The sequence below is a fragment of the Scomber scombrus genome, chromosome 8 (assembly GCF_963691925.1).
Source record: "Scomber scombrus chromosome 8, fScoSco1.1, whole genome shotgun sequence".
In the NCBI taxonomy this organism is placed as follows: Eukaryota; Metazoa; Chordata; class Actinopteri; order Scombriformes; family Scombridae; genus Scomber; species Scomber scombrus.
The window spans coordinates 613,133-636,739 of record NC_084977.1 but is presented as its reverse complement, the minus strand read 5'-3'; the positions used below and the strand labels follow the sequence as shown (position 1 = coordinate 636,739).

At 39.3% G+C, this 23,607-nt stretch overlaps 2 protein-coding genes and 1 long non-coding RNA gene across 5 annotated transcripts in view; 1 reads left to right on the top strand and 2 right to left on the bottom strand.

Annotated features, from left to right (window-relative positions):
* Positions 1 to 17,193, top strand: part of trappc8 (trafficking protein particle complex subunit 8) — a 67,491-nt gene extending 50,298 nt beyond the window's left edge. For both annotated transcript variants that reach the window (XM_062424005.1, XM_062424004.1), the window contains 9 exons: positions 3,509 to 3,665; positions 3,848 to 3,944; positions 4,515 to 4,583; positions 4,685 to 4,743; positions 5,312 to 5,518; positions 7,607 to 7,708; positions 8,526 to 8,665; positions 13,767 to 13,856; positions 14,304 to 17,193. In XM_062424005.1, coding sequence (XP_062279989.1) covers positions 3,509 to 3,665; positions 3,848 to 3,944; positions 4,515 to 4,583; positions 4,685 to 4,743; positions 5,312 to 5,518; positions 7,607 to 7,708; positions 8,526 to 8,665; positions 13,767 to 13,856; positions 14,304 to 14,538 — 1,156 coding nt within the window. In that variant the 3' untranslated portion in view covers positions 14,539 to 17,193. The remainder of the gene's footprint in view (positions 1 to 3,508; positions 3,666 to 3,847; positions 3,945 to 4,514; positions 4,584 to 4,684; positions 4,744 to 5,311; positions 5,519 to 7,606; positions 7,709 to 8,525; positions 8,666 to 13,766; positions 13,857 to 14,303) is intronic.
* Positions 13,223 to 14,233, bottom strand: LOC133984592 (uncharacterized). Its single transcript, XR_009925421.1, has 2 exons — positions 13,964 to 14,233; positions 13,223 to 13,868 (listed from the first exon to the last, which is right to left on the bottom strand). It is a non-coding gene; the product is annotated as an uncharacterized LOC133984592 (long non-coding RNA).
* A 463-nt stretch (positions 17,194 to 17,656) lies between the features above and the next one.
* The window catches only part of slc5a9 (solute carrier family 5 member 9), an 87,333-nt gene continuing 81,382 nt past the window's right edge, over positions 17,657 to 23,607 (bottom strand). For both annotated transcript variants that reach the window (XM_062424006.1, XM_062424007.1), the window contains one exon: positions 17,657 to 18,010. In XM_062424006.1, coding sequence (XP_062279990.1) covers positions 17,699 to 18,010 — 312 coding nt within the window. In that variant the 3' untranslated portion in view covers positions 17,657 to 17,698. The remainder of the gene's footprint in view (positions 18,011 to 23,607) is intronic.

Here is a 23,607-nt window from a genome sequence, read left to right as displayed (position 1 = left end):
GTTCTCGCCACTGAAGAGGGCACTTTAGCGCACGTTTTGGCTCCTAAGAGGTCACTTTAGCACGCGTTTTGGCTCCAAAGAGGTCATTGTAGCATGCGTTTTGGCTCCCAAGCGGGCCCTTTAGCGCGAGTTTTTCAACAATTGGGCCGCGAGGGGGGGGCTGTGTTCATTTGTTGCTCAAAAAAGAAGAAATTCTTCTTCAACTCATATATGGCTTGGAGGATGTCAGAGTTACAAACCATGTCCTTCTCGTCTTTGTTTACACACAGTTTCTTCGGGTTTGGGCTTTTGCTGGGAGTCTCAGGAAGAGGTGAACACAAACCGTAGAAGCTCTCCTCTGATTCTATGTTCATCACCAGACTTCCTTCTGTGACCTTTTGTGCGTCTCTCTTTGCCATTTCAGATCACTGGAGCAGTTATAGATGTTAGCTTCGTAGGCTAGCTTAAAACTTAGTTGTCACACGTGTCGGAAAGTTAATGTCCTTGGGTCGTCAAAGTCTTCAACTTGGCATCAAAACTCTTCTATCAGTGTTTTGTCTATATCTAGCTGTTTGACAAGCCGTTCAAACGGTTGGCCTCGTTAAATTAACATAGATACTTGTTTAATGTTGCAGAGTTTAGCACAAGACGTCCGCCACACTCGCCATCTGGCGCGGCCCCTTATGATCTGACAGTAGAATAAGATAATGATAAGCTGTGACATAATTCACTGTTCCTGGGTCCACCCAGTGGTCGTAAAATGATTTGCAAGAATCCATTCGCTCCCGAGTGAAAAAACCAATAAGAGCCGGGAGGAGTGTCAATGACGCTGTACACACGCTGCTGGCAGCCCCCCTCCCCCGCACAGCGCATGCTCTCACTCGGCAGCGCTCCTCCCCCCGTGCAGCACGTCTCACGTTAAGGAGCTGTGGTGATGTCAATATTTACCCCCCCCCTTATAAATAAACAGTGGTGGACAGTAACGAAGTAAATTTACTTGAGTATCTGTACTTTACTTGAGTTCTGTGGGATACTTTTGCTTTCACTCCACTATATTTGAAGGACAAATATTGTATTTTTTACTCCACTACATTTCTATTGATGCTCTCGTTACTCGCTACTTTTGAGCTAATGTCAGCTGATGACTTTTTTTAATTTTCTTTTTAATTCTGAGAAAATAAACCGTTTCTGCTGATTCGCGTATATATTATACTAGTCGTATTGCCGTACCTGTACTACGTCATGCCATACTAAGAAATGGAGGAAGAAACTGGAGAAACCACAAGCACCCGTGGCCTTGTGCAAGCTTACCTACTAACGCAGTAGTACTAACTGCAGGAAGTCCTTATAACTCCTACATAAATAGTTCGTTCTACACCAAATTGATCACGCTTTTAGAGGGTCCCGCCCTGTACATGTTTATGCATCAATACTGTGTCATATCTATAGCGCCACCTACTGGACACAGGAAGTCAGCCCCATATGACAAACATCATCAGAATTGCATGAAATTCACAGGGTGTGTTCTCCACATCATACACATAATTGATGGGTAATCTCTAGTGCCACATAGTGGACACAGGAAGTGTCACTTAACCCCATCACACAATGTTCAATGAAGGCCCGAATGCAAAGACATATAAGCGCTCCAAATGGTGTTCACTCCTTCTCCCTCATTAAAAAGAAGCATTTATAAATCCAGAATCTATAAATATGCAAATATATATATATACCTAAAAACCGGTAAATAAGTCACACAGGTGTATAAGACACAGTCTATTTTGGGAGGTCTCATGCTAGGGAAAATGCTTTTCTGGTTCATTTGAATGTACCATCAGCTATTCATTAATAAACACATACGTTTATACAAGTTATTCCAAAACTTGTACATCTACTTTTTAAAACACAATCAAAACACACATATTACAACTGAAACAGTGAATATTTTGCTTAATTCAACTGCACCGGTTTAATTAAAACTATTATGAGTTAATAGACTACCTAGTCTATTAACTCATAATAGTTTGGGCGAGGCTGTGAGTTTCAATTAAACCTTTTGAAAGCAAAGATTCCACCCAAGTCACTGTAAGGCTCACCCAGCACACCATCGTCTGACTCTTTGTCAGTCCCAGAGGCAAACAAAGTATCATGCTCTGTTCCCAGAGAAAAAACAACTAAGTTAGTGAATCTTCTAAGCTTCAGAACTGGGCTCATACTGTGTGTTACTGCCCACAGTGCAATAAAAGCTGATCATCTTTCCGCTTTTACAAATCACACTTTAACCCCTGCTGCTTTCGGTCGAGTCAGTTTGGTCTGTAAATACTGAAACATCACAGCAACTAATGTCTGAAATACTTCTGATCTACACACTGAATCAGCACCCGCCGGTGAACTCGCCTGGTTTTGTTTTTTATTTTTCAATACAACATAAAGCAGTAACAGGTCATCAATAGTCTATCTATTTCCTTTAGCTGCCAACACAGCTGGAGCATGCAGCGCATGCTTGACAGTGCTGTTTATAGGACGTTATCGTTTATAAGTGTGTATGCTCACATGTAAAATAAGATCTTTTTTTGGGTAGGGGGACTTTACTTTGCCTGAGGCCAATGGGCTTCAATAGAGTTTGTATCCAATTTGTTTGTATTAAATGAAGTAAACACTGACATAACACAATATTGATGCTTGTATTAAGGGACAGAAAAAAAGCCTCCCCCACTTGAGTTGTATGATATTTTAGATATATGAAAACTGTCTCTATAATCCATCATTTATTTCTACCACAAATTAATCCAGTTGTAAATTAAAATTTGAGTAACAACTTTATAACTCTTTTAGCTAAAATAGCCAGGCAAGTCAAGCACAATATCACAACCTGTATACAATATATATAGAATTATCCTCCATTTTTTAAATATTCAAGAGGAGGAAAAAGGGACAGCTCCTTCTTCCTGAAATTGCTCACACATGCGCATACACGACTTTGTGCATGCATGTGTGTGTGAGCAAGCTAGAGAGAGAGAGACAGACTGTGTGTGTATTTTGCACTTATTACATTCTTTTGTGTGTGTGTGTGTGTGTGTGTGTGTGTGTGTGTGTGTGTGTGTGTGAATGGCAGAGGGAATGTAACTAGCTCCTAACTGATATCATACCTGACAGCAGATTTTTGGAGCATGCAGTTTTTCATTGTTCTGGATTGTTTCAATAATAATAAACATACATTTGCATAAAGAAAGCAAATGTATCCACTCCAATGTTAATAAGAGTATTAAAAACTTGAAAAATATCCTTTTAAAGTACATTTAGAAAAAAATGAAAATTATGCGATTCATTTGCGATTCATCGCGAGTTAACTCAGGACAATCATGGGATTAATTAATTGAATTAATGGAATTAATTGACAGCCCTATTTATTACATACTCAATACATTTGATCAGGATTTTATGCTGAAAGTGCAGGAGCTCTGAATAAACATGTCGAAGTCTTTTGTCATAACCCATCTCCATTTTTTCTCTCTATTTTCATATGAAGTCATCGGGTGTTACGTCACACAGTGTTTATCTGTGCCAGCCGTTCTCTGAGTGTGCAGGCATCAGCCTGTCGCAGCAGTGTCTCTCCACATCATGGTCTGGATGACAAAGGCAGCAGTGGAACGCTGGTCTTTATTGATGTGGAGAACATCAATACGGTGAGATGTACAGCATGCTTTACACCTCCAGTAGGCAAGGTCATACAATATGCAATTCTTTTCTTTTGCTGTCAAGTTTAACAACTTATCAATCTACAGTATCACTGCTGAAACAATGATGGGTTCTTTCTTCATCTATAAGTGTGAGTCTTTGTTTTAATCTGCCTCCTCTTGGCTCTCAGAGTGAAGCTGGTGTGCGTGAGTTCCACATTGTCCAGGTGTCCAGCAGCAGTCAAAATTGGCGCCTCTACAAGTGTATCAACCCAGGCAAGGATAAAGGTGTGTAGAGGGAATCTCTTGCGCCTCTCCACAGGCGGAGGTCGATGCTCTCAAAGTAGGACAAGTTGCTAACTGCATCTTCATCAAAGCCAAAAGCTGTTTGCTGTTTTGAGCGTCAGAACGTTAGTCGTTTGCACCTGAATAAATTGCTCTAGTGGATTTTGTACTCCTGTATCTCCTTTTGCTGCAGTCCTTGAGAAGTAGCCCATTGAAAGGATAAAGGCATGTCACTTATCACTCTGCTGTATATGATGTGTAAACCACAACATGTAAATTACATGTAAATCAGATTTTTGTGTGTGATTAGTAGGGCTGACTTCCTGATCTCAATAGGTGGTGCTATGACTATGACTCAGTATTGACATAAAGATGTGACAAAGTCGTGTTACAACATTTAATTTAAACATGCAAATTTACCAGCACACTATTTCAGGGGGGCGCTAATGAGCCACCTTGCCATCCCCTAAGCCCAATATGTATATCAGATAACAAAATACATATCTGATGCATATACCAAGTTTTCATGCATCCCTATCTTGCCATAAGCAGCTTCTCTCTGTCCCCCTCCAGACTGTAAACTCACCAGCAGAGAGAGAGCCAAGTTGTGTTTCAAGGCCACACGGTGCAAACCCCACCAAGGTATTTCAACAGAAAATACAAACCTCATCAATCTGTGTTGATTCAATTTAGGGTTTGTAATAAGCACTGATTTGGCTGTGTTTTTTCTCTCTTGTTTCTAGCCACCTCGGATGCCGTAAAAAAATACACCTTTGCAGACCTGAATCTTGGCAATGAACGGGTAAACTGAACGCAAACATTAAAATTAGAGAACAAAGAATTGCACACACAATTTCTATTTTGCTTTTGTCAGTTAAGTTTGTCAAATGGTTGTTCTCATTTTGATACTGTTAGTTGTAGTTTGTCGCCAGATCCTTTGGAGCTTAGTGATCAGACATACGCCTAATTTTATTTTGTCTCTGAATACCTACAGTGTTTGGTACTTGTCAAACAAAATTAAAGCTATAGGTAACACGATCTAGAATAGCATTTTTTTCATTTCTCCAGACATATGCATGTGATGTACTGTGCAAAGCATTTAAGGTTGCACAAAATACAGATTATTATTTTACTCCAGGAGGGTACGAGTACAATTAAGTACCACATAACTACAAATCAACATGATAAAGGTTACCAAGGTAACACGTGAGCAATTGCATACTGAGCAAATGCACTTACTAATGGACTACTTATTGCAGCCTAATGTCATAAAGAATGGTCATTGATATTCTTTGCTCTACGTGCTCCTTCTTATTTATTTTCTCCCCACCTCTGCGTTCCCCTCACCGCTTGCTGCTCTTTCCGTGCAGATCATCAGTTCAGCCACACCCTGTGGAGATTTCTTCTTCCGTTCCTGTCGGCCCTCAGTGTCTCAGCAAGTAGATGTGGCCTCAGCCAGGACATCATCCAGCAGCAAGACTCAGGGCTCTGTCCCTCCTATGAATAGAACCTCTGACATCACCAATATGGTCAAGAAGTGTAATGAGCTGGACCTCAACATAATCATCATCTGGAAGGTATGTGTCACACAGCCAAATAATGACCAACTGCATGATATAGTGTCAGCCTTTGTAAAGCCCCAGAAGTAAGAGACAGCTTTATCATGTTGACTGCCTTCCTGATATACACAAAAACATAAATAACAAAACCAAAAGCACAGTTGGCCTGAATGATTAATCATGTGTTTTATCAAAATTGCAGAACCTAAATTACTATTCTAACGTAAATCTTGTACAACAGCTTAACAAGCAACAGTATATAAGAAAAAAGTAGCTTTTCACCAGCTTACACAGCAACTGTCCAATTGAGAAATGTATGAATTGTAACTGAACAGAATATACATTCAAGAAACACACCTTGAAGTAGTCACACCAGCTAAATAGAGACTATTTCACACATCAGGTAGATTTAAATGTTTTTTTCATAATCTAAAATGTAACAACTTCAATGAAACTAGTGCTGTTTTTCCATTACATGGTACTGGCTTGACTCAATTCTACTCAAGACTTCACTCGCCTTACTTCAGCTTCAACTTGCTTCATTCATAAAACAAGGAAGTATTCTAATATTGATTAAGGCTACAATTTATGACAAATTGGAGGACATTTCTCTTTGTTTATTATATTAAAAGTTAGCTTTTATTTATGGCTTCGACTCTTTTTTTAAAAGAATGGTGGTGGGCACTCCTTTTTTTTTTTTTTGATGATGAATTGCTATTTATACATAAAAGAGGAAAGAACACAGTAATAACAAATCCAACACTGCATAACCCTGTTATGAGAGTAGCTACAAACACAAAATGAACAATGAATATGTTACAATTCAGAATTTAGTCACAGAAACAATACATGCCATGGCGGGCCAGAAGAAAAAAATCCTGGCAGCAGGACATCATAGTCCACACAAGGCAGAGTCTTCTGGGCTTTGAGTTAATAAGGTTGATTATATCATCATAACCTGAAGTGCCAGTTTCTTTCAAAAAAACAAAAGTGTGAAGTTGTTCAGGGATCCAGTCAACATGGATGATCTGAGGTGCATCAGGATCTGGTGTTTGATTACCTAATGGATCGTTTAGAGCCAACAAATGTCTCACAAACATCCTTCTGCAACTTCTCTGTTGGCACAGCTTGGTCCAAAGATGCTTCAGATTCCTTCCATCTAGCTTCTATCTACATGGAACCACCTTCTAACAGGGCATGCATGATGTGGTGTAATGTCAGTCACCATAAGAGATGTTTTCATGACTCTGATTGGGTCTGATAAATTGACAGCTTGCCCACCCTTATCAGATTAATAAAAACTTCCTCTTAGGTGACTGACTGACTGATTGAGTCATAAATCTGATAGGGGAAGAGAGCTGTCAGTCTGAATTTGGGGGGGCAACAAAAGCCCAAATGAATAGACATTGCCCCCTAATGTCCCCCTGTGCCACCAGCTGTGACTAGAGGAAAAGAGATAAAGCGGACTGAGAGCATGAGCAAGAGTGAGAAACATCACTGCTGTGTTAGAGCGAGGAAAGAGCAGCTTAGAGTGAATGAAGCTGGTAAATGAGAGAAATAAAACGTTATCTGATAGTTTCACAGTGGTTACATTCTAAAGCACAAATAAGTAACACTCAACAAATGATTTATTGTGGAGATGGACGCTCTCAGTTTCTGTTTCATTTCCCTCTTCTGCATTTCTCCTTTTTCATTCCTGCATTACATCCAGCTAATGCAGCAGTAAATACAAAGAAGAACTGGACACATCTGTGTTGTTTTTTCCTCGTTTGAATATTTTGTTTCAAGCACAGCTCTAATTTGTTTTACCTGAGTGAGCATGAGAGAGAGACAGCACAGTATTGGTCAAGCAAAGAGAGGGAGCAGCAGTAAAGGGAAACCAGTGAATGAGAGAAATACCTGACCAATGATCTGCAGTGTTCACATCACCTTTTAGTATGAGTTTATACCAAATAACCACCAGATACCAGCTACCAGGTACTATTCACACATTTTTCCTAATGAAAACCAAAAAAGTTAAGTCAAGCTTGCACCATGTAGTGGAAAAGGGACTCAAATGGATGATAGTGCTTCAGTTTCCAATTTGTGATGTGGGTGTCTATACAGGCCTATGTGATCGAGGACAACAAACAGCTGATCCTTGAGGGCCAACTCCATGTGGCGCTGCAAACCATCGGCAAAGAGGCGAGTTCTCTGACTTCCAAAGAGGTACAACAAACATATACACACAAACACAAAAACAGTGTGTTTCTTTCTCTCTATGAGTCAGTGATCACAGTTTAATGGTCAGATACCACAATTTGGTTATCGTGCTACATAACTTGCTTTTTTCCTAAAAACAAGTTGAAAACATTGACATAGCCCATGTTGTGTAAGTCAACATCAGACTTGACTTACACATTGCTTTCCTAACTTTGTCAAACAAATTGTAACAAATAAATACATAGATATCAATTTAGTGAATTTTTATTTATTAAAATATTGGTATCTGATACCAGATCAGCCCATTATCACTGATACCCAATCCAGTTACTTGAGTCTTTATCAGACCAATAGCCAATATGAATATCATTATCAGTGCATTTCTAGTTCCCAAACCAGTTAGGAGGCTTTCCACAACATTAGAATTGAAGGTTCATTGGACCCCCAAAGAGAGGCTAAGCTGTCCGGGGTTGATAATGGTCTTAAGTCATCTTTCTTGTCGAGATGTCTGGACCATATGTGTATGGACCATGCCAGATAGTCAGTGATGCTTCCTCCCAAAATCCACAACTAGCTCTGTGAAGCAGACAACATCCATTGCTATAACCACAACTCTCTGACAACTCCAACGTTGCAGACATTGGCCATTGACCAGATATAGCATTGAACTAATACAGAATTTTAGTAGTTCTAGGCTTAAAATCTTGTGTGAGGCTTTGTTTCTCAGTGGGGTTTTACTTTGAAAACTGATTGGCTAATTGTATGAGACCATAAATAAAAGGTAAGTGGTTTTGCACTGTAACTTTGTGTGTTTTTGTGGCAGGAAGCTCAGGAGATGGTGCTGTTCAAGTTTAAATCAGAGCTGCCTCCTCCAGTCGTTCTGCCCTCTGCAGAACTGTCCCAACTTATCAAAACCAACCTGCACTATCCAGAGACCTACACACATCCGTTTCTCCAGAATAGGTGAGAGACACAGTCCTTTTCATCAATAACATCTGTAATTCTACAATGTGATAAAGAAGGAAAGGTGAGCTCTCTCCCTGATATGTCTGTCTGGAAGTGGCAAGTAACAAGACTTGAGGCTGAAACCAATATGGAAGTTCTTAAAGTGCAATACCACCAGCAGTCGCTAGATGTTCAATAGACTAAACTTAAACTTCTCTCTAGTCAGTCTTTTTTTTTCAACGAGTCACTATGTTCTCAATCTCTAAATTCAGTCCTTCTATTAAGGATTTGAAAATTATTGTTCTGTTAATAAGTTTTGAAGATTTATAGCAGCTTTGATGTGTGCCAAGTTGGCATTGATTTAAAACTGTGATTGACAGCTGGCTCACCTATTGCTCCCCCTGGCTATAGTAAGTTTCATGTTAGTCACTAATGATACCTGCTCTGTTAACACAATTACAGTTACAGTAGCTAATGTTGGCACAAGTGTGCAGTAGCTGGTAGTCCTAGTAAGCTAGCATTATCTTAGGTCTGCCATAGCGCAGCGTGTTTTCAGAGTGTCAAAAGCAACACCTCGCACTCCTTTTCTGGAAGGTCCTGGCTCCAGACAGCGCCAACCATAAGCTGAAATTTTGGGCTTCAAAGCAGCTGCAATGCAAACCAACGGGTGATGTCACACCTCACTATGTCCATCTTTTATACAGTATACACAGTCTATGTTTGGAACACTTGATTTAGCAATGAATTTCCATAGATTTATAGCGGTCAGACACGCATTACATACCCTGGGCAATATCTTCTCAGCAAGTGCAAGAGTTTATTCATCCCTTAAGAGGAACACAATATTTGAGGAAATATGAGTTAAATGTCCTGTTGTTGTCAGCTATAGCTGGCTGAATCGAGCATTAAGTCCTGTAATGTGAATAGAGCCCAATTCCACTGGTGCAAAGTTTTAGAACACCCCCTTTTTTTCCAGTTTTTATGCAGATTTAAGCAGTTCAAGTCAAATGAATAGTATTAGATTGTAAAAAGGTAAGCAGTAAACTGCCAGACATTTGGCTGCCAATACTGAAAAAGAATTTAAAATTTTCAAGGATTAAGTAATGGGTTAACAACTTGTAGGTTTTCTCTAGCAGTAGAAGTAAATGAAGCCTTGAACAGTTGATGCAAACAGTTCCTACAGAAGTTTCACCTTTAGTTGACTTGAGTTACAAACCTTCTGTCTGTATAAGATATATGGACAAGAACCATGGTAGTCAGGGTCTTTTTTGCTGGATCCAGAGTTGGTAACTTGCACAGAGTGACTGGAACAAAAGGTCTACCACAGCATCTTGCAGAGCAGCAACCCTCTAAAATAATTGTTTTGTAATGGCCACCCAACCCACAGGCTATATTATATCAATATGAAGTTAAATAATATAGGCTCATTCTCAATCACTCTGCATAAAAGCCAACAGGTGCCATCCACATTTACAGATAAATAATTTTGCTAAAATCAAACAATGACAGACTTCCGATAATGGCGGCGCACTGAGCAGTCGTAGCCTTTCTTGCTCTGTTGCTAATCCTGCAGTTTATACACTTTAAACATTCCTAATCACTTTAGAGAGCAAAACATCTTGGGAGTCTAGGCTCGTACGAGTAAATATATCAAAGAAAAGGAACAAAGACGACCAAAAAACAACCAGAGGGTTTGTTATTGAAGAAAATGTGTCTGAAGCTTACTCCGAAGACGACTGCACTGCACCTCCTGCACAGACAGGTAACACTGACTCCACTGAAAACATGGAAAACCCTTCCACCACGGACAGTACGGTCAGCGATCAAGAGCGTTTAATCTGATATTAAGGAATGCAGCGGCCACATTTCCAAAGCAGAACAGCGCATATCTACAGCCCAGGACATGATTAACACACTGCAAACTATTGTGGACAAACTTGAAAAGCAGGCTAAACGTTTAGCTGATGAAGTTGATGACTTGGAATGCAGGAGCCGCCATAATAATGTCCACATACTGGGCATACCTGAGAAAGAGGAGGGATCCAACCCATTCTCATACATGGAGAAATAGATCGTGGAAAATCTGGACGTACGGCCCCCGATTCTGGAAAGAGCCCCCCAACTACCAAGCCAAAATCCTGCTGAGAGCATTCATTGTGAAATGTTTAAATTATAAGGACAGAGAGAGAGAGAGAGAGAGAGAGAGAGAGAGAAAAGAATGAAAATGAAAGAAAGATGTGATCTACAAAAACATCAAAATAAAATTTCTCCCGGACCAGTCTGCAGAAGTTTACACACAACAGAGACAATACGATGACGTGAGGAAAAGGCTGTGGGACAGGGGGATCACCAAACACCACATCGTCTTCCCCGCCAGGATGCTGCTGACCAATGGAAAGCACACAACCATTTTTGACAGATGGGTGGACATGATAAATACATCAGGGAGCTGGGAAAAAATCGGAGCCCGGAGAATAATTAATTAAGAGTCTACCAATGCAACATTACAGTGAAGTTATGGTAGGTTTATGCTGCTTACACTATACTTAGCTGATTGAATGGACTTGAACTGGATTCATGCCTTAAACCAAACGTCAGGCGTTAAAAGTTAATGGTTACATGATATAGGCTGAAACAAGTTGATATATGCCTTGCTCAGGGTTGGTGTTTTTTGTTCTTTACTTTTATATATACTCTTATTACTTTTTATTTGGATGTGGGCATGGGTGAAGGTGCGATTACGCATACATTTATATTTGAGTCATGTTAGAAAACTTAACACAGTCACTCTTTAAAGCTGCAGTCTGTAACTATTTTTGTGTTATATTTGCTAAAATTGTCTCTAAAATTGATTAAGATAATCTGAGAGAACATACATTTGTATTTACAAGACATATTCCAGCTCATAGCGGACGTAAATGTTTTTCTCGTCGTTGTGACATAATTCACTGTTTCTGGGTCCACCTAGTGGTCGTAAAATGATTTGCAAGAATCCATTCGCTCCCGAAGAAAAACAACCAATCAGTGTCCGGAGGAGTGTCGATGAAACTGTGCACACGCTGCTGGCAGCCCCGCTCCCCCGCACAGCGCATGCTCTCACTCGGCAGCGCTCCTCCCCCGTGCAGCACGTGCTCTCACTGGTCAAACAGGTTTCCTCTCTTAAGGGGCGTTGAGACCAAAAGCGTCTGACGCGAATTGAGCAGCAAGTCTACATAGAAAATCAATGTAAATGGCGCGACAACACGCAATTTCATATCAGGCGGCGCGAATGAAGTGTCTGAAGGGGTGCGAATAAAGTTGGAAAAATTGAACTTTTCAGGCGACATCACGCCGCGAAATCCAATCAGCGGCGAGTTTCTCCCGACGTCACATCCGTGACGCAAGCGCGAATGAAGCGATGATCCAAAAATTGATATTTATGATCAAGCAGCGCAATACAAGCGATTTTTTTCACATCAGATGCTTTTGATGTGAACGCAGCTTTACTGTGGGGACGAGCCTTCACGTGCGTGCAGCGTGCACGGCAGGTTCCTCTGTGGGGAGGGGCTTAGAAGGCAAGACTGCAGTGCAGCAGAGAGGGAGAAGGAGGGACCTGGAGACTGTACTCGTTCAAATTTTCTGGCTAAGTCCACTTTATTTCTCAAAACTACAGACAGCAGGTTTAAACATATTGATAGGGTAACCGCAGACCTTAATGCTAGATTCTTAATCATATAGGGTCGTCATCTGTCTACACAGATTAATTTAATCAATGTATACGGACCAAATACTGATGATTATAAGTTTTATAACAGTTTATTTTTGAGAATCTCAACATTGCCAGACTGTACAAACATTATTGCTGGGTATTTCATTTGTGTCCTGGATCCCAGCAAAGATATAGATCAGTCGGAGTGGATAACACTCACAAGATCTGGAGAAACATTAAATCATATTATTGAGGAACTTAATTTAGTGGATATATGGAGACATTTGAACCCAACAGTGAGAGTGCTCTTATTCTAGCACATATACATGTTACTCTAGAATAGATTATTTTCTGGTATCAGCAGAACTCCTATCTAATATTAGAGGATGTCACTATCTACTAACAGCATCATTATTTCAGAGCATGCAACAGTCTCTATGGTGTATGTAGAACCAAAATTGAAACGTCAAACCACTAAGTGGAGATTTCAAATTAAATGGATGATGGGAAGCCTTCAAATCATTCATTAGGGGTCAAATTATAAGCTACACAAGCAGACGATCAAGAGAAACGCAGGAAAAATGTAGTGAGCTGGAACTCCACATTAAAACACATGAGAGACAGAGCGATAACGATATACATAAACAATTATTACTACTACGAACTCAATATAATGAAATAACATCTAATAAGGCTGCTGCAAAATGAGACAAAATTATTATGATCAAGGGGAAAAGCCTGGTAGGCTCCTTGCATGGCGCATTAAACACTCACTAGGGGAATGTGATATGTTTGTTTTATAGTAGTGTCATACACTGTATAAGAACACTGGCTTTTGTTCTGCACTGTGATGAAAATAAATAAAAGCATTGTTTAAAAAAAAGAAGAAACAATGACTACAATTTCGTATGTTAAATGTAACATTTTCTTCAATTGAAGATAGTTACACATTTACATTATTAAAACACAATGGATTGACAGATATATGATTAATCTCCCTGTTCCATCACTCCTTAACTACATACATTTCAACAAAAACTACAAAAATTGAAGTGTTGTACTTCTGATAAGGAGATTGTTGTTGTTCAGGGTCTGTGGCTCTTGTGGCAGGATGATATCGGGCACAGTGTGACTGTCTGTCCTGTCTATGATAGAATACTAATATCACTTCATTTACAAATTTGACTGGCTGTCTCAAAAGAAAGACTCACTAATTTAAAACTAGGGGTCACCATCATGAAATAAAGGAATTTAATATATCATTTCTGCCTATTGTTTCTGTTGTTTTTTTTCTCAAAGGAGATCAAAGGACAAATCATTTACAGAGCAGATGCTATAGAAGACACAAAATGAAATTTAGGGTGGAGGGAGACAAGATTAATCTCTTAGATGAACTGATTTACTAACAGTTGTTTTCTCTCTTGATTGTAGTCTGTGTGTGGTGCCAGTTACTCTGACTCTGTCAAACTGCTCCTTGGCTCAAGTTGATGTCGTCATTGACTTGCGGCACAAAAGCACCAGGTAAGTTTGTTTCTTAACACAATTCCACTTGGGGGATAAAATCCACAGTCCTGGGTCAGTCTAAAATGCTTTCTGAGCTCAGCTGAAGCTAATATGACACTTGAAACCTTAGTCAAGCAGCTCAAGGAAAGACATCTGTTCACAGCCAGTATGGAGAGAAGAAATGCCACCAATAACTCTATAATGCACATGCTGTTGAGTGTTGTCAAGACAGACTTAAAAAAAAAAGAGGTTTGCAGTGACCCTTTTTTGCTATTCTGTAACATACCAATTAAGAAAGACATGTTTCATAGAGTGAACAGTGCACAGTGAAGGCATTTTACTGTAGCAGTCTGGTTGTTGATAACAAGAATTTTATTTGATAGCCAAATATAACATTAATTTTCAATCGTCTCCCTTAATGTGAACATATTTTCTAAACTCTCCATCAATTCATGCCTTTTTCAGCCCTGAGTCCCTGGATGTCCACAGCTCGTTCACTTGGGTGGGTCAGACTCAGTACAAGCTGCAGCTGAAGCCTCAGGAAGTGCTGTGCCTGACTCTGCAAGCTTGTTTCCTCCAGGCAGGAGTCTACAACCTTAACACGCCGCGAGTCTTCGCCAAACCAGCTGAACAGGACTCCATGTGTGAGACGAGTCAGCAGACTGCTAGTCCTGCTCTCATCATCATCAACAATGCCTGAGCAGAGCGTAACATCCTGCTGACGGGATGACCTGGATTTTGTGGACATTAAAACCACTGAGAGAGCCTGTCAGCTACTCATCTACTCACACGACTCAACTTCTTGTTTTTGATTAATACTGGACAGAAACACAGATGTTCTATACCAATCAGTAAAATGCAAAATGCTTATTTAAAACAAACAGCTACAGTTTTCAGAGATTGATTAAACAATGTTACAGATAAAGTTGTTAGACTATTTAGTTTCATCAATCATACAAGAGTTAAACTTCTTACATCAACATGCAGGTTGAAACTATACCATCCAACCCACCACTCCTCTGTCTCCACCAACCCAGTTACACCCACCTGTCACCTGCATCTCAAGCACCCATGTGTTTGGAAGGACATCTGACAGACAGATGCTGGCGTTAGACCAGAATGCTGACTCTAAACTAGTACAGTACCTGGATACTGTGGCAAAAAACACTTAAAGCAAAGAAAAACTGCTGCCCTTGTTTTGAACACGGTGTTTTTCAACATTGAGCCACGTCATAAGAATGCGCTCCTCACTTTGGGGTTAGCTCTCTGTAATTTTGGTCAACCAGTTCTGCTGCACTGGCCTTTAGTTCCAGACTGTAACATTGTGGACCGATGCTGTCTGTTTTAATAACTCAAATCAACAAATATACTGAACTTTGGAGGACTCAGATATTAAAACGGACTGAACAGTAGCTTTGAAATGTCATTTACTCTGACATGACAAAAGCTGTTTATATCCAGAATATTGTATACCTTTCCAGCTGTCTCTACAGCTCCAGAGCCTCCAGCATCTCCTGAAGTGCTCGACAAGATGGAGGCTAACGACTGAACCCTGACGGTTTTACTGTTTGGTTTTCACTCAGTACAACAGACTACTTGTGTGCATGCAGTTGATTTTCTAGACTCCAGCCAATCCAATCAGTGTCTAACCTGTGTGTTTGACCTCACTATATTGTGATCAGGCTCTTATATGCATTGACTTGACTACTTTTCTGAAAATTATGTATTATATTTATATAACAAATTTGATGTAAATAGACAATAAAAATGTAACTAATGCTACTGTATGTAGTGTAAGATACTGTCTGATATATAGGCAGCAAAAATGCGACATTTATAGATATTAATTCTGTGACAGTTTTAGGTCTTCTGTAGAAAGTATATAGAAATAAAAAACTACTACTCTACTGCTGGTGAAATATTAAGACATATGCTTAAAAGACTCACTCTTAGCTCTGCAACAAATAATGTTTTGGAATTATTGTCCATGGCAGAATAGTTCATTGCATTACAGGTTTAGATTTGACAGAGTGCTAATGTTTACTTGCACATACAGACAATTCGAAACAAAAGCCATTGTTCCACTAAGGTCGTGTCTTTCATATAATTTTTGTCAATTTAGTTCTTTTAGTAACCTACATTATAGAATTAAATACACTCAGCCGTAACACTAAAACAGCTCTGACCCATCAGCGTAGTGTGCTTTTATTCTGTTGAAAGAGGCTATTCCCATCAGTGAATACTGTTGCCATGAAGGGGTGTACTTAGTCTGCAACAATGTTTAGGTAGTTTTACACATGTCAAAGTGACACGAATGCAAGAACCCAAGGTTTCACAGCAGAACATTGCACTGTCTGCCGGCTTGCCTTCTTCCCATTGTGCACCCTGGTTCCATCTCTTCCCCAGGTAAACGATGCAAATGCACCTGACCATCCATATGATCTAAAAGAAAACATTATTCATCACCGTTCACCACGCCCCTTCTTCCATTGCTCCATAGTCCAGTTCTGACACTCAAGTGCTCATTCTAGATACTTCAGCAGTGGACAGTGGTCATTATTGTCATAAAGAACTGACTGCTCATTTGCTGCCTAATATTCCCCACCCCTTTTACAGGAGCCATTTTAATTAAATAATCAATGTTATTCACTTTGCCTGCCAGTGCTTTCAATATTTTTAGAGACAGCATATTTAAGTGGGCTGTGAATATTTTAGGGCAAAAATCAAATCAATGAAGGAAGTATTCCCCATGCAGAATTTGTTGCAGGCAGTGTAGGTACGAACATGAAACAGACTTTCAGGGTGGATATTAGTAAGTAATTAGTCAAATTAACAAGTTAAAATTCAGGGGAATAAAATATGAACAAATCAATTAAGAATTCATGAAAATGTCTGGGGAAAATGTTCTCAGAATGGGTTGTGTTGGGGACTTTCTGAAAGCTCAGCTGCAGCCTTGCTTATGTATATAACAATGTTTATGTATAAAAACTATATGTTGTTGGAATAAAAATCTTATATACAAATAAAAAACGTTGACATTAAAGTATAATGACAAGGAATTTGACACAGTAGCTCTCAATACATTCACACAGAGTCAAGAACAATGTAGAATAAATGAAATACACATGTCGACCCAAACAAAACTATTACTGTATGTTCATACTGTAGTTATGAAAACTACTGTATATAGGTGGGAGGGTGTAATGAATGCAAAATGTGTTTAGGGACCAGTACTAGGGACTTAAGGGGACTGAGTCACAGAGTGACAGACAAGTAACAGATTCAACTCAAGTGTAGTCTATAATTCCCAATTTATTTTATTTTTGTATTCGTTTTTTGATTCAGCATCTGCTTAAAATAGTGGATATGTGTTCATTGTAGGTCTGATCAATAAAAGAACCATAGAAAACCTTCTTCACTCCGTTTTTTCACCCATTAATCTTTATAATGGATAAAATTAGTCTGTTGTCTTTTAGGAAGAAGGTTAGAGGACATTAAAAAGAACATGGACACAATATGGCTCAAAGTGGACACCGTACTCCACATATGCACATTAGTGATACATTAATCAATCTGGTTTACAATTTTCAACTCAAAGCCATATGCAGATGAGCACTGAAACAATGGTTCTGTGAGACAAAATCTTTACATTGTTTCTGAGGAAATATATCACACATTACTTTGATGAGCACTACATGGATGTGAGGTGCAAAGCAATATGTTAAGTTTTTTCTATTTCCATAATAGACATTTTTGCTTTGCTTTGACATTTTTATGGTCAAAGCAGGAAAATTATAACTATCATACTAATGTCATTACACTATACATTTACTGATAATAACTTTCATTAAACATTCAGACTAGGAAAAGTATCCCCAGAGAAACACATTAATGGTCAACAGTAGCAGGGCATTAACATTGCAGACTATTCCCCAGAGTGGCTCCTCCTGCAGGGAGTTCAGTTTAATGTTTTCAGTCACTGGAGATGGAGAGCCAGAGCTGGAACCAGTCAGACCACAGAACCGCAGAGCAGCTCTCTGCCACCAGGAATCAGGCAAGCGGTTAGAGTCAGGGCTGGTGTCAAGGTTCACTGGGTCAGAGGTCTGCCAGGGACCCGTTAGGTCGATCCTAGGCTCCTGGCTATATCTTGACCACCAGGTCAGCCTGTACAGCTGGACAGGAAAGGAAGAGAAAAACATACACATATGTCAGTCTTATGTTTATTTTTCATTACACTCCCCTAGCTTTAAAGCAGAAACTAAGCAACTGTGAGGCATTTCAGGTGGCCAAAATCAAGTTGACCCTTGACTTGCATGTTAAGTACATCTCTGTGCACTATATATTCAACTATTAATCATGGCAGCTTACTTAAGCTGTCCATACTCTGCTTGAACTTTTGCTGCATGCCTGCTGCCATGCTATTCACACAAGTTTTACTGTGGCTTGCTGCTATGGCTGCCGCTGGTCAAAGATCATTTCAAAAGCCCCACCTCCACCACAGCACCCCAGAGCCTTGATGCCAAAAATTAATGCTGCATATATTCTTCATTTTTTCCAAATGAGGTTGACTGAAAAACTGTATACCCAATTGAGAACGTTGAATATTAACTGGCCAGTTTCAACAGCAGGAATGTAACATAGCCAATGTCATAGGTTCTGCTTGCTTGCTTTAGGAACCACTTTCTCGGGCCAAATTTTCAGCACTGCTAAGGGGGTGACGCTAAATACAATGTCTTGGTTCTTTCATATATCAAGCACACATTTATGAAGGATATCATATACTTTCAACTGCCAGCAGCAATGCTGCAAATAATGATTAATCAAACAGATGTGCTCAAGCATCATTTCACTTCTCCCGTAATTCTGTTCCATTAGGACTTGTTCCATATTTGGTGCCTGCAATGTCTGGTGCCTGCCAGAAATGCACACAGCCTAACAGTGCAGGGAATACATAAAAAAAGATGAAACAACAAGATTATTGTTGTGCAGTATTTTTTCAGTGGTCAGTTCAAATCATGTGATTTGTAGGTTAGAAGTCAACCAGGAAAAGACTGCAGTGTGCAAGAGTTTCTCCATGTTGTCAGGTAGAAGTTCTTCTCCCCTTCTTGTTTGTGCTTTGGAGAGCCTTTGCTTGTAAATAACTGAAATAACAGAATTGGGACCTCCTTCAAAATGGCGTTTCGGACGAACTTCCAGTTCAGGTGAGGATCAAGGAGCAAGGAAATATCAATTAAGAGAATTGAGAAGAACCCTCTTATTTTGGCTCCGAGGATCAACGCTCGAGGAGGGATTTCTGAGCAGATATGAGTGGGGATACACAAGAGCAGCCTCTACAGAAGTCTTTCACTGGCTGACACACCCCATTATTTATTGATTGGCAGCTGCAGCTGATACAATCAATACACACTGATCTGATACATCACTGCAGTTTGACACTGAAGTGAAGACAGATAACAGAATAAACTCAAGTATAACGCTCTGAAGTTTTATATTTTGTTTTCTGATTCACCATCTAGTTAACTGTCCGTCTGAACAACAATAGAACCATAAACAACTTTATTCAATCAATCAATCAATCAATCTTTATTTGCATAGGGCCAAATTACAACAAAGTTATCTCAAGGCACTTTACACATAGAACATAGAATGTGCTTCTCTTTCCTATCCTTCCTCTCTCTCCTCTCTACCCCAACCAGTCGAGGCAGATGTTCTCCCACTTTGAGCCTGGTTCTGTCTGAGGTTTCTTCCTGTTAAAAGGGAGTTTTTTCTTGAAACTGTCGCCAAGTGCTTGCTCATGTAGGAATGTTGGGTCTCTTTAAAATTAAACCTGAAGAGTACGGTTTAGACCTGCTCTATGTGTAAAGTGCCTTGAGATGACTTTGTTGTGATTTGGCGCTATACAAATAAAGATCACAACAACAATCATCTAACATAGTACAGAAATTAAAGGACAATAACTCAACCCTCACAAAACCAGATGAAATATCACAGTCTTTTGCAGAGTTCTACAAGACCCTGTACAAAAATACGGACACTTGCACAAATGATGAAGAATCAGAACAATTTCTATATGACATCAAATTAAAAGAACTACCTGAACCTATGGCAAGCGCATTGGATGACCCAATTAAGGAGTTGGAAATATGCCAGATAATTTCCACACTGAAAAATAATAAAAGCCCTGGCCCAGATGGGTATATTAATGAATTTTATAAAGCCTTTACAGAGATTTTATCACCTTTACTTCTACACGCCTACCATCATGTGCTACAATCTGGAACAATGGCCCCCTCCTGGAGGGAGGCTACTATTGTGGTAATACATAAGGATGGCAAAGATCCCACCAAATGCCAGTCATACAGGCCAATCTCGCTACTGAATACAGACTTGCAGATTTTACTGTACTTACTTACTTTTACTGCTATTTTGGCAAGACGTGTCAATAAGATTATCACAGAAAGTATCCATCCTGATCAGACAGGGTTCATAAAGTGAAGATATTACGGAGACAATATCAGAAGATTATTCAATTTAATGACACCCAAAAACGAAGGAAGAGGAGTCAATGTTACTATCCATAGACGCCATGAAAGCATTGGATCGGGTATCCTGGCAATACCTAATTCAAACCTTAAAACGCTTCAAATTCGGACCAAAAGTCATCAAATGGATACAAACACTATATTAAAATCCAAAATCTGCAGTTAAGGTGAACGGATTTCTCTCAGACCGCTTCACCATAGAACGTGGCTATAGACAAGGCTGCTCACCATCCCCTCTGTTATTTGATATCAGTATTGAACCTCTAGCACAGTTGATTAGGGATGACAGTAACATAAAAGGGTTTACAATAAAAGGAGAACAGCACAAAATGTAAATGTATGCAGATGATGTACTGCTGTATCTAACAAAACCTGCCAGAACAATACCAGACTTAAAGGACCTCATTTTTTGAGGTATGGATACTTCTCGGGCTACAAGATAAATGTGGACAAAACCATGGCCATGGATATAGGTGGCAAAATACCAGACACAATTAAATTGCAGAACCGTTAACAATATGGATTCAGGACCTGTCATACACACAATGGCTTAATATTGAAAAGAGTTTATGTGAGATACCTTTACAGGCCCTGCCATTCTTAAATGCGCACTCAAATAAAACAAATATGGGTGAATGGACCAAAATTACATTAAAAATATGGAAGAATATAAAACGTACTTTTGGCCTATCTAAAACAATCTCAGCACTCACAAATATCAGATTTCTAAGTAGTTTTATGCCCTCTAAAACAGATATAGGGTTCAGAAAATGGCCAAAGTGCGGACTCACCAACCTACATCAACTCCATGATGCTGGCAACTTTAAATCATTTGCACAGTTAGTGGAGGAGTTTAAGCTACCAAATACGGAATAAGTAGGTTAAAGGATTTCTTATTAAAACATAAGGATTGGGTCAGAGTTGATAAGCTCACGCTAATTGATGAACTATTGATAAAAGTACAAACAAGGAATTGGGATAAGAAATTAATAAGCTATTGTTACCAAATATATTTTAGGCATGAATCTGAATAATACAATACAAATTAAAGAGAGATGGGAAACTGAGACCAATTCAAACATATCACAGGATATGTGGGAAGAAATATGTACTGAAGCACATCTGGTAACTAACTCGAATATATGGAGGGAATTTAAATGGAAGGTAATCATGAGATTCTTTCGGACACCTGAAATTATCGCTAAATTTGGCACAACACACCCAAATACATGCTGGAGAAATTGCGGCACACATTGGAAATCAGACCCACATATTTTGGTTATGTCCGAAACTGAAAACAGTCTGGGAAGAAGTGTTTGAAACACTTAAAGAAGTATCTGGCAGAAGCATTACAATGATCCCAACAGTGGCTTTACTCGGTTTATTACCAAAAGGCATCGAAGGAAGAGCCAAAAAATATATCCTACAAATACTATTAGCAACAGCAATTAAATGCATTACAGCTAGGTGGTTAAAGCCCGACCCAGCAACATACAATATGTGGAATGAGAAAATAAAGGAAATATATCAGATGGAAAAAATAACATACTACCTGAGACTCCAAAAAGACATATTCATTAAAAGGTGGAGCCCTGCCGTGGGTATACTAGTATAATGAGGAACCCTTGCGTACGTTTTGAATTCAATTTATATTATTAGTCCGATATTTTTTTATATTTTCATATAATTTTTTATTTTATTTATTTTTTTATTTTATATATATTAATTTCACTTTATTGTATTTTATTTGATCTTTTCTGTTGTTACAGTCTCTGGTCCCTTTGTTGCACCCTAATTGTCATCATTAGTAATACTCTGTCTTGAAAACTAATTTGAGAAAACAGCAGATAATATGATGACTGTGATTCTGTATGTTTGCTTATGTATGAAACTGAAATAAAAATTAAGTTGCATGCATCCATGGTTTGCCTCTGCCATTCTGGATTTGTTTGCCATGACTGACTGCTTAACTGCGTTCTGAACCTTGGACTGGGAAATAAAGCTGTCTTGTAAGGCTGCTCAATTAATCGAAATTTGATCGTGATTACGATTTAGGGGCCAAACGATCTCAAAACTAATAAAATCGGGGGGAAACGATTTTTTATAATAATGAGATAGCACTCAATAACAAAGGTTTTATTTTGAAAAGCTTAGACCGGAAGCCACCGCAGCTCCGTTAGTTTGACAGAAGCTGAAACACACAGCGAAATGTTTTAACTGTAAATAAAAGTGCACAGTTTCCAGCCTGCGTCAGACAATGCTAAATTTGCTGACTAATTATTAAAACCAGGATGTGTTGTGTGAACTATCGTCATCTTAATCAGCTCGGCCAGCACTAATATCTCTGCACATTTTCTGCTGTGTGTTGCGTTAAGCAGCAGATTGGAGAGAAAATCAATTAAGCTGAATGGACAAGAAATGTCCAATAAATGCAGCATGTTTCTAAAGTTTAAAAAAATCGTTTTAATAATTGTGATTTCAATTTTGACCCAAATAATCGTGATTATGATTTTTTTCCATAATCGAGCAGCCCTACTGTCTTGTTCTTATTCTACCTGCCCTGTGTTGAGTCGTGCATTTGGGTCCAAGCTCAATGTTTCCATCAGGCATTACAGATTTTAGCTTTATTTTTTATTGTAGCTCCTCACTAACATTTCTGGTTTCACATTTGCTGCTGTTTGCTATAAGATCTGAAGGACCTTAAGAATAAAATTCCCTTATGTCACCGCATCCTTTTATATTTGCAAATATAAAAAAATCCAGTTTGTTAACTGAGACGCAAGTTAACTGACTGCACAGTGAAATAAGTGAAAGAAGGCTTCAAGGAGAGCCATGGACATAAAAACCAACAAGCTCAAACTGGGCCTGAACAGAGCATCTAAGGACGTCAAAAGCACATTTTTTAAACTTGACTTCTTGAGAAGGAACAACATTGTAATGGTAAATGGACTGTACTTATATAGCGCCTTTCTAGTCTTTTCGACCACTCAAAGCGCTTTACACTACAACTCATTCACCGCATTCATACACTGATGGCAGGCAGCTAGCACGCAGGGTGCCAACCTGCACATCAGGAGGAATCTAACCATTCACTCGCATTCATACACCGTTGGCACAGCAACGGGAGCAACTAGGGCAGGCCTATTTGACTAGCGGCCCGCGGGCCGGATACGGCCCGTTTGAAATGTGTTCTGGCCCGCGAGACTGCCAGTAAATAACAGTGATGA